This window comes from Mastomys coucha, unplaced genomic scaffold (assembly GCF_008632895.1).
Source record: "Mastomys coucha isolate ucsf_1 unplaced genomic scaffold, UCSF_Mcou_1 pScaffold18, whole genome shotgun sequence".
Taxonomy (NCBI): domain Eukaryota; kingdom Metazoa; phylum Chordata; class Mammalia; order Rodentia; family Muridae; genus Mastomys; species Mastomys coucha.
The window spans coordinates 85,356,655-85,368,393 of record NW_022196900.1 but is presented as its reverse complement, the minus strand read 5'-3'; the positions used below and the strand labels follow the sequence as shown (position 1 = coordinate 85,368,393).

At 48.0% G+C, this 11,739-nt stretch overlaps 1 protein-coding gene across 2 annotated transcripts in view; it reads left to right on the top strand.

Moving 5' to 3' along the window:
• Azin2 (antizyme inhibitor 2) overlaps positions 1–11,739 on the top strand; it is a 31,864-nt gene that overhangs the window by 7,771 nt on the left and 12,354 nt on the right. For both annotated transcript variants that reach the window (XM_031378743.1, XM_031378742.1), the window contains 5 exons: positions 3,503–3,675; positions 4,501–4,635; positions 5,277–5,442; positions 6,669–6,828; positions 8,099–8,211. In XM_031378743.1, coding sequence (XP_031234603.1) covers positions 3,503–3,675; positions 4,501–4,635; positions 5,277–5,442; positions 6,669–6,828; positions 8,099–8,211 — 747 coding nt within the window. The remainder of the gene's footprint in view (positions 1–3,502; positions 3,676–4,500; positions 4,636–5,276; positions 5,443–6,668; positions 6,829–8,098; positions 8,212–11,739) is intronic.

The following is an 11,739-nucleotide window of genomic DNA, read 5'->3' as shown; positions in this document are numbered from 1 at the left end:
GCCCTCCTTTCCCTTCCCTTCCCTTCCCTTCCCTTCCCTTCCCTCTCCCCTCTCTCTTTCTTTCTTGAGATGGAGTTTCTCTGAGTAGCCCTGACTGTTCTGAAACTGGACTCAACTCACAGAGATCTACCTGCCTCTGCCATCTGAGTGCTGGGATTAATGACCTGTGCCTCCACAGCCAGTGCACAGCTTCTTTTTTATTTTTTATGACATTTTATTTATTTTGTGTGCACATGTATGTGTGTGTGTGGGTGGGGTGGGTTGGATCTCTTGTGCTAAGGCATCACTGGCCTTGCACAGCTTCTCATACCCGCTGCCTGGGCTGTAAGGACTGAACGAAACAGTCCATCTAAGACAGGTCAGAAAACTGTGGGCAGTGAGCCAAATCAGGTCCACTCCCTAATTTCATAAGCTGTGAAAACCATGCTGATTCATTTACGAGTTGCCAGTGGCTTGGCAGTGGTGACAGTTGGGTAGTGACAGATAGAATGCAGACAGAATGGCTTAAGAAGCTGAAGCCAGTGACCACAGAAAATGTTTTCTAGCCCTTGGTGGAAAGCATCTCAGTCAGGACCTTCTTGTGGCAGGTGCTCAGTGAACATGCCTACTTACCACTCTCACGTCACCGTCCACATCACTGATGCAGCGTGGTCAGTAACGGTGAGGAAGAGCTGGGGGTAGGGAGCTCAGTGCTGCATAAACCAGAATCTAGAGTGGCTATGGATGTAGCGCATCTGGTAGAGAGTGCTTGCCTGTACAGAAGCCTGGGGCTGATCCTCAGCGACCTAAGGAATTCTACTTCAGCCCACGTGGTGGATGGAGCATCTGACTCCACAGAACTGCCCTCTGACTTCCACATGTGTGCATGGCACACACACACCTGCACATACACTTTCGCCCCCACACCATACATTCTATCCATACACAATAGTAATAAAGTAATATAAAAATTTAAAGTTCATTTCAAGGCCAGCTTGAGCTACATGATACCATCCTAGAAACAAAACTAACAGTTGGCAAGATGGCTCAGTTGATAGGGCCCTGACACTAAAACCAACTCATGAATTTGGGTCCCAGAGGGTGGAAGGAGAGAGCCAGATCCTGGAAGTTGTCCTCTGACCTCTACACATTCTTCCAAATGCACAAATGTAATTAAAAAAATCAAAAACAAACTCCCAAAACAACATTAATCAAAAAGGAGGGAACCTGGGGGTTAGGGATGGAGAGAGAACACATTCATTGGCACAGCACAGGCCTGTGGACTGACTGGGTGATCTGTGTCAGATAGACCCATGGCTTTGAGGACTTTCTCTTATACACATGTATGAGTGCACTCTTGTGTGCACGAGTGCATGCGCACACACACATACACACACACACAGTGGCATGGCTAAACCAACTTAACACAGGCTTTAACTCATTTTTCTTTCTTGTGTGTGTGTGTGTGTGTGTGTGTGTGTGTGTGTGTTAGGAACAGCTATGATCCTATCTCTTGGTGATGTCTAAGCACATAGCACATTGTTATTCACGTGGTCATCCTGATGTCCAGTAGATCACTGGAACTTACTCCTTTTGGTTGGAACAACATCCTTTGGGCAATATCTCATTGCTTCTCACCTCCTCAGGCATGGGCTTAACCACCCTACTCCCTTCGTCTCTGACTTTGACTTTTGTAGATTCCACATAGTTAATGCAGGATCTGGGGCAATGGCTCATCAGTGTTTGCCACGCAAGCAAGAAGACCTGAGTTTGTAAAACGCCAGGTGATGGAGCTGTAGTTGTGGTCTCAGTGCTAGGAAGACTGAAGACCAGGAGACCACCAGAACTTGCTCTCTAGACAGTCTAGCCCAGCATCGAGCTTCCAGGCTCAGTGAGGGACCCTGGCTCAGAAAGTGAGGTGGGGAGCGACTGAGAAAGAAATTTGATGAAGATCCCTGGCCTCCACATACATGTGCACACACACGCACCTGCACACATACACACAAACATGTATACATCATGCATAAACCTTATGCTAAGTGAGTTCATGCATTTTTCTTTTAGTGCTCTGTTCATTTCATTTGCTGGCCACAATGTCCCCTGTGTTTATTCACCTTACAAATAATAGAATTTACTGCTCTCAAAGGAATGAATTGTATTCTACAATCTTTTTCTTTATCCACACATCCACGAACAGATGTTTAGGTTGATTTTGATTGGTGCTGTAGTGAACAGGGAGCATGGCCACCTCTTTGACTTCAAGTCCTCTGGATGTTACCCAGATGCTGTTTCTGTGTCATGTATCATTTTCACAATGACATTTTGTATACGGCTATAAAGTATTTTGATCACATTCATCTTGGTTCCCTCTGTTTTCTCTCATTTCAGTGGGTCCTCGTTCCTCTTTCTCTTCCCAACTAGTCCTTTTTCTTTTTCTTGGTAGTGGGAGGGCCTCATGGTGTAGCCCTGTCTGGCCTAGAACTCACTGTGACCAAGATGACCTCAAACACAGAGATCTGACAGCCTCTGCCACCTGGATGCTGGGACTAAAGGCATGCATCACCACACCTAGCTTTCTGTTATTAACTGCCTCAGGCTGGGGTGGGGCCTCCTAAGCTCCTCCCCACTCCACATCCCCAGTCTTGTAGGTCTTGTGCAGGTAATTATAGATGCCGAGTATCTTTTTTATACTCTTCATTCTATTTCCCAAGCAATATTCATTAAACATTTGTTTGTCAGAAGCCAATGAGTCTATACCAGAGTGAATTAGAAACCATGAGTCCCTGTTCTCTTTTGAAAACGACTCACTTATTTTTATCCATATGGATGTTTTGCCTTCATGTATGTATGTGCACCATGTGCACGCCTGGTGCCTGCAGAGGATCCTCTGGAACTGGCGTTATGGATGGTCGTTAGCTGTCATGTGGGTGCCGGGAACTGCATCTAGGTCCTCTGCAAGAGCAACATGTGTGCTTAATTGCTGAGCCATCTCCTCAGCCCTTGTGCCTCCCTTTAAAGGCATTTGCCTTTTGGAATAAATACACTGATGGTGTTAGAATGAGATATTCTGCTTTTTGGAAGTTAGAATAAATATGCAAATATTCCCTATCTTTGTTATGAATTGTGCAGTACACCACTCTAGTGTCTGTTCATGGAAACCCTGCCATCGGAGAATGGGCAATGAGTGTGCTGTCTTAAAGAGATGCCGCAGTGGTGGTGCACCCCTTTAGTCCTAGCACTCAAGAGGCAGAGACAGGGAGATCTCTGAGTTCGAGGCCAGCCTGGTTACAAAGCCAGTTTCAGGACAGCCAGGGATACACAGAGAAACCTTGTCTTAAAAACAAAAAACAAAAAACTGACAACAACAAAAACAAAAAACAAAACCCCCCAAATCCAGCCAGCCAACCAAGCAACCAACAACTAAAAAAGAACTGGCCCACTTATACGTCAGTGTATAGTTATGAGTTTGCTCCTCATCTGGCTCCCCTGGGGCCTCCTCACCGCAACCTTTGGAACTTCACAGGCAGAGATGGAGCTGGTCCAGCACATTGGTGTCCCTGCCAGTAAGATCATCTGTGCCAACCCCTGTAAGCAAGTTGCACAGATCAAGTATGCTGCCAAGCATGGGGTGAAGCTGCTGAGCTTCGACAATGAAGTGGAACTGGCCAAGGTGGTCAAGAGCCACCCCAGTGCCAAGTAAGCTGTAGGGAGGCTGGGCTGCTGGGGGAGGGGGCAGGGAGGAGGTGGGCAGTGGGGACCTGGGGAGAGGTCTTCACCCTCCGCATGCTACTTGGATTGCGTCACACTCACGGGAGGGTAGGATGGCACTCCTGTATAGGAGCCAGATCCAGGACAGACCTTATAGCCCTAAGCAGAAAAGGCCCAAAGGATTTCAAAGATCAAGAACCCAAAGCTTCAGGAAACATTTGAAGTGGGTCTTGGGGAATGAGTGAAATTTGGGGAGGCATAAACAGCCAAGTAAATATGTGGGTGTTGGTAAACAGCGTGGACCGTCCAAGGGATGCACACAAGCATCATGTGCTTGAACACCATGCACAATAGGTGCTGGATACTTTAATGTTGGTTATAGGGGAGGGGCCCAGGGCAAGTGGAGTGGGAATGGATGTTTTACTCTGGCTGTGACTCTTAACTAGCTTTTAGGGGCCTGAGGGAATAATAGGGCATCCAGGAGCCCTTCTGGTTCACCCAAAGCACAGCACACATATCCCCATGTTCGAGGATTCTCCTTAGGAATTATTTTGGACACGTGTTTCCCTCTTGTGTGATGTCTGAAGACTTAGGAAACCTGCCTGGTGTGGAGTTGAATGAGAAGACCTGAGCCACCTGGGCTGAGGACCCAGCAAGGGCCTCAGAAGTCAGTAGGCAGTGCAGGGTGACCTAGAAAGGCTGTGCACTCAGTGGCCTCTCAGCTACGTGGTTCCCAGCTCATGAGTCCAAAGAGGAGCAGCTGGGGGTGGCAGTGGGGGGCTCACTCAGCAGGATTGCCTTGTTTCTCCATAGGATGGTTCTGTGCATCGCTACCCAGGACTCCCACTCTCTGAATCACCTGAGCCTGAGGTTCGGGGCATCATTGAAATCCTGCAGACATCTGCTTGAGAACGCCAAGAAGAACCATGTGGAGGTGGTGGGTGTGAGGTGTGCAATGGGAGCCAGCCACCCTGCCCAGGCCAGACTCATTACCCTTTCCCCCGGGAATTATCTGTGGACACCCTGGGCCTTTGGCTGGACCTGCAGTTTTGCCACCAGAGTGCCCTCTCTTTAGAAGGAAGGTTTATTGGCATTTCTTTCCACAGCTCCACAGTCCCCAGAAGGTCTTATCTCAAGAGGTTCTTCCCATGTATGTGGCTTTGAGGGCGTTCTGCATGCCTATAAGCCAGAGACCATAGCCATGCTCTGGAGATGTTTCTGTCCACGCAGAGATAGGGTCACGTCTCTAGTTTCCTTTATTTTGTACTTCAGGTTCCAATGCCCAGTACCTCATGCCTTATTCTACACCTTGAACAGTAAGGGCTTTTCTCCCCAGCTGTAGATGGTGAGATGTAAACAAAGCAAGACTAGTGACTTGCCCTGGCCCCATGATACCTTGGGACTCCAGCCCTCATGCCAAAAGGTCTCTCTCCAGAGAGGCATGCAGGGATGGGAGAAGTGCCTCCTTTCTACTCCTAGCTTCCCATGTGGCCCTCTGTAGCCTAATGTTCCGGGCCTCAGTCATTGCATCTGTAACATGGGGCTACCTGGACCTTGTATGTAAGCCGAGGCTCTTCCTCCCTTCCCAGTTTTCACATTGGCAGTGGCTGTCCTGACCCTCAGGTCTATGCCCAGTCCATCGCAGATGCCAGGCTTGTGTTTCAAATGGGTGCGGAGCTGGGCCACACGATGAACATCCTGGACCTTGGCGGCGGCTTTCCTGGCTTAGAGGGAGCCAAAGTGAGATTTGAAGAGGTAACTGTGTGGTCAGGTGTGGCTTGATGGTTATTTTGTGGTGGGGGAGGGGGCGTGGCGAGCATATGGAGCTCACTGTGCATTACCCCTGGCTCGATTGTCTACAGCTTGGGCTTGGTGGATTTTATTGCTATTTATTAACTCCGTGTGATGGCTGAGCTGGGCTCATAGTCTGTGTCACTTCCTAAGTCCACAGCTGAGCTGGCTATACCCTAGCTCTGCCTGACTCTAGCCCATGCGTTTAGCTAGCTAGTTAGAGTCTCAGCCAAGGTCTATTTACTTTCCATGAACTTATAGTGCTCTGAGTATGTGTGTCTGATTTTCCCTCCGATGGACTGGTAAGAAACCTGGTGGGAAGGGTGGGGAAGGAAAACCAATCTTTGTTTTGCTCACCTTATATTCAACATAACAATAAAATTCACATAATATTCACCATTTTGACCCCTAGGGGGCACATCTCCTTAGTAGTACAATACTTCTGCAGTCTGTGTGTATGAAGTGACCCAAAGAAGGCCCCAGGTGTCTCAGGAACTAGCCTTGAAATTGGAAATTGTGGCCTTGTATATAGTAGAAGGTCCTAGTAGACTTCCCAGTGCTCAGATTGGCTAGTTATAATGAAAAACATTTATTCATGTAGGTAGGACATTCAGAATCCACTGAGTGCAACAGGATATAAAAATATACATGTGCTGGGGATAGTATCACATACTTATAATCCCAGCACCTGGGAGGTGGATGTGGGAGGTCAGGAGTTCAGGGCCAGCCTGGACTTCAATAACCTTTCTCTCATAAGACAAAACAAACCAAAACTCCAAGCCCACACAACTCAATTGTGTTTATAATTAAAAATAGTGTTTGCATAAGAATGAAAAGAGTCCCTCTAAACATTCACAATGATCAGGCTCACCCAGCCTGATGACAGATCCAGCTTTGCACGCTTGCTTCCCCCCCCCCCCGCTGGAATCTGACCTACTATGTAATATAGTAGTAAACATGCTAGTTGTTAAGGATCCCTGCCCGGGAACCTGAAATCTGAGCAAGAATTATAGGAAAGAATATCCCTTTCTCTGTGGGGTTATCTGGAGGAGTGAGCTATAAGAGGTCCTCACGCCAGCGCCGCCCCAGCTGCCCCCTTCCTGGCTAGCTGTCATCCAGCTACCAGCTGGGACCTTTCCACTGCCAAATTCTTCCTGAAACCTCATGCTCCCGCCCGTTGTTCTCTCCAGATAGCCTCAGTGATTAACTCAGCCTTGGACCTGTACTTCCCTGAGGGCTGCGGTGTGGACATCCTTGCTGAGCTGGGGCGCTACTACGTGACTTCTGCCTTCACTGTGGCCGTCAGCATTGTCGCCAAGAAGGAGGTTCTGGACCAGCCCAGCAGGGAGGGTAGGTGCGGTGCCAGATGGGCAGCAGAGCTCAGTTCTTCCCTGAAGCTGAGCCAGTGGCCAGCTAAGCAGGGGTGGAGCCTTCTGGAGAATAGATATTTGCTCTAGGGAAAGTTGCCATCAGTTCCCCTCACCCCAAAGACAATTTTATCCCTTTATTCCAGTGGTTCTCAACCTTCCTAATACTGTGACCCTTTAATACAGTTTCTTATGTTGTGGTGACCCCTACCATAAAATTATTTTCATGGCTACTTCACAGATGTAATTTTGCTTCTGTTAATGGGTCATAACGTAAGTATCTGATAGTTCCCATGTCTGTGAAAGGGTCATTTGACCCCCAAAGGGGTCCTGAACAACAGCTTGACAACCACTGCTTTTACAGATGAGAAATGGAGTCAAGGAGAATGTAAATGAAGAGGTTAATGGTTAGCTAGAGGTGAGCTTGCATTTGACCCCATGTCGGCCTTTGCTCATTCTTTCTCATACCCTCATGAGAACATATTTTTGACACAGGACAGAACAGAGGCAGAGACAAGTTAAGTCATTAGTTCCAGGGCACGGGGTTGATAAAGAGCAGTGTTGGAGTTCAAGCTCAGCTCAAGCTGAGTCGGAGCTCACGTGCCCACACCACTGGCATCAGTGACTTCTTCGTCCTTCCAGATATACCATGCTTCTCACCGAGATCTGTCAGAGCCCCATGAGTGACCAGGGCCCGTGAATCTGATTTTGGGTCTTGCCCTCTGCTCCAGGCCCCTCCCACTGGGGAGCCTCACAATGCTGTGCTCTTCCCCAGTTAGAGCTTGTTGGCAGCGTGGGGCTCGGGGCAGTGTGTTCAGTTTGTGTGCATGTGTGCATTCATGCTTCCCCCTGACCTCTTATAGACTTATAGCCTACCTAGTGTGGCTAGCACGCCTGGTTTCTTACTCTGGCACACCTACCCCCGTCACATGCCTCTGAGAAAGTAGCTTAATGTCCTGGTGACCTGAGTTTGGGGGAGCTGCCTTCCCGTTTTTCCTGGGGCCTTGAGGGGCTCAGAGGCAACAGGGAATTATGACATCCTGACTGCAGCTCAGGGGAGTCCTCCCAACTCAGAAGTGAATCCATGTCACCAAAAAGGTGGCTTTTGTCACAAGGTCCATCTCATAGCTGCAGAAAGGGCAACCCTTTGCTGCACAGCCCTCTCCTTACTGAGCCCACAGTGGTGCCAGCTTCCGACTCCCAGGCCCCTCACATTCTGCTTCTCTGGTCTCTGTTCTCTCCCTTCCTCGCAGAGCAAACTGGCGCAGCCCCTAAGAGCATCGTGTACCACCTTGATGAGGGTGTTTATGGGGTCTTCAACTCAGTCCTGTTTGACAACACCTGCCCCACCCCCACCCTGCAGAAGGTGAGTCCACCCCTGTGAATGTGCCGCTGCCATCCTGAGCATGTGACTTTATCTAACTCTTATTTGATTAGTCTTTGGCTGGAGGCCTCAGAAATGCTGAGTCGTACTGAGCATCGAACTGTGTTCCCAGAGTGTAGCTCAGTGGTAGAGAACTTGACTAGCACGCAAGAGGCCCTGGGTTCAATGCACACTAAAAATGGCTTTAAAAAAAAAATAGACAAAAGGTCTAGGCATGGTATGTACTTGGAATCTCAGCCCTCAGGATGCTGAGGCAGAAGAATTGTGAGTTCGAGGCCAGCTTACTACTACTACTACTACAATAACAGCAATAATAGTAACAATAATAATAATGGTGAAGATTAATGCTCATAGTCTTCACATGCAGAATGTTGTATTTCTTTTCATTCTTTTAGAAAACACAAAGCACTTGTTTTCGTTTCACTGGGGTGATGTCGCTTCATAATCTTCCTTTTCATTCACACGGGCTGTAGCTATTTCTGTGCCATTGATTCAGCTTACAATGTTTCTCTGTGGCTCTGCAGTCCTTCAGTCAGTCCTTCTGTCTGACCCAGCTGCTTGGCTTCCTGTTCCCAGCACTGAATGTCTCGACAGATATCTGTGATCCCCACTCTGGCGTTAGTCCCTAGAAGCTTGACTGTCATATGAACAGGGGAACCGGAACAACGAAGCATAGGGACCTCCAGCAGCTTTAGTGGGCACAGTTGAGTGGGGAGAGACCATCAGACAAGCCTGTCTGTGTCTATATCCTCATAGCTCAGCATCTCCCCAAGACCCTCTCTACTTCTTACCCCATGGCAGAGCGGGGAGCCCATCTCTGCCTTATCCAGGGGTCTCCACATGGTGCATTGGCCTTGCGAGGTCTCGTTCCAAGTTAACTATGGTTTCCAGTCACAGCTGCTTGTCTGAGGAAGCCTCCCTGACATGCAGAGGAACTCAGTTTTTTCCATTCTGTGTTTTTGTGGCAGTCCATATCCTACTATTCAGATTTAAGGACCAGGTTAGACTGGGCCAGCCCAGTAGCTTGCTATTTCCAGTTCCCATTTCCTACTTTAAAAAAATATGTTTTAGTAATTCTTTGACCATTTCATACATGTCAATAACATGTCTTGATCATTCATATTCCCAGTCCCCTCCTCTGACCCCCCCCCACACCCCAATGCACCCTACGACCACTGTCACGCCCCCAGACTTTATAACCCACTGAGTATAATTAGCACTGCCTGCTGGGATACCGTCTGACCTTGGTGGCTGGTCTTGTGTAGGTAACCACCGTTGTAATGAGTTCACGAGTACAAAAATCCAGTTTCAAATCTCTGTGTTGCTGCTTACAACAGAGAGGCATCATGGGCCTAGAACAAGAGCAGCACTAATCTATGATTATAAACAGTGGTTCTCATCCTGTGGGTCACGACCCTTCTGAGGGTCAAATGACCCTTTCACAAGGGTCAGCTATCCTGCATGTCTGATATTTACATTACAACTCATAACAGTAGCAAGATTACAGTTATGAAATAACAAAAAATTTATGGTTGGGGGTCACCACAACATGCGGAACTGTATTAAAGAGTCACGGTGTTAGCATGGTTGAAAATTACTGGTATAGACAGATATTTAGAAGGCATTTTGTCAACGTGTCCATTTAGAAAGACAATGGTAATTGATTTCCCAGTTTACAGAACTGGGCATGGTATGAGTCCCTTCTGAGGATCAGGCCTTTCTAAGGTTTTGTTTTTGGCTTTGCAACAGGATTTTCCTATGTCTCACAGGCACCTCAGGTTAAACTTGCTCAGCTCCGAACTCTTCATTTCCAGCCCATATCTCCTCTTAGCAATCAGTCCGGCTGAAGGACTTGGCATGGGGGGTTCTTGTCTTCCCTGTCTCCCTCATGGAGTAGACCTGCAGTTCCTGAGTCTAGATCCCAAATCCATCTGAGTTCATCTCCTTTTCTCCTGTTGTCACCATCGTTTGGGCCACACCCCCACTCCCTCCACCCCATTGAGCCACCCAAGGGACCATCTGGCCCCTCCTTTGGCCCCTCCGCCTGCCTACTTATCATCATTCACTACATTACAGAGAAAGTCGCTCTTTCCACCCCTCCCTTCCTCTCTCCCTAGTTTTTTTTTTTTTTTAAAGACAGGATCTTGATGTGTTGCCCAGGATGGCCTCCTGTCTTAGCTTCCTGAACAGCTGGGACTGCCACAGCAGAGTGTCACTGCTGGAACCAGACAGGAAGTTTTCGGAAAGGGGAAAAAGCCCACCGCCCAAATGAACCCTGCTCATCGTCCCGGCTTCTCTCACGCTGTGTGCATGCTCATCGTCCTGGCTTCTCTCATGCTGTGTGCACGTGGAGCCTCACTACTGCTCGAGCCACGGATGTGCTGGGAACAGTTGATATTGTGTGCTTCTGGCCACGGGTTCTGTGTTAAGCATTTCACACGCCATTACTCTCCAATTCTTGTAAGAATCCTTGAAGGTATATGTTATTGATCTCGTTTTCAGATGAGGAAACTGGCCTTAGGGGTGGAGTTCCTCGTTCAGAGTCTCAGACTTAGTAAGGTGGACTGTTCAGTCACTGCAGAGTGTGAGCCGCTGGGGGGTAGGGGGCATGCTTTCTTCGTCTTTGATTATCTGCTCATGTCAGAGAAGCTCCCGTGAAAAGACTGCCTTCCTTCTACAGTCGCTGCATCACCAGCCACTAAAGCACTGTGGGATCTTGTTATCCCCATCCATGCACATCCTCCTGTTAGAATGATCCTGCGTGAGTGGTTCAGCTGATATTGCTGAGATAGAATTGCCTTTAAGAATGATATTCTAATGATGGATCCCTAAAATCCTACCAGGTTTAGGAGCATTTTTAGGCTCCTTGCTTGCACATTTCAGATGACTCTCCCATTGTCTTACATGCTGTCACCACTGTCTGTCTTATACACACATCACCATTGTCTTGTCTTCTTACTGTCACCACTGTCTTACATACACATCACCATTGTCTTCTTATACACCGTCACCTTGTACCTTTCCCACAGCAAGCCTAGTGGCCTTTTGTTGGCTAATTCACCTGAAATGACATACTTTACTGCTGTTGTCATAGAAACATTCTGATTCTCTTTGTTGTTTTATCCCCTTTGGTGCCAATACCTTACAAAGATCTGTTTGTTTTTATTTATGTGTATGAGTGTTTTCTGCATGTAAATACGTGCACCATGCATACAGCACCTGCAGAGGCCAGAAGGGGCCACTGCATTCACAAGCGCTGGAGTTACAGACTGTTTGGAGCTGCCATGTGGGTGGTTGGAACCAAATCTGGTTTCTCTGGAAGAGCAGCCAGTGCCTTAACCACTGAGCCATCTCTCCAGCTCTGTCAGTGGTTTTTAAAAACAAAATGTAATCTTATCCCAAGACTCTCATAAAAATCCCTTTGTACTCTACTATTCCTCCCCCCACCCAATCTACTATCCCTCCTCCCACCCAATCTATATCCCTCCTCCTACCAAATCTACTATCCCT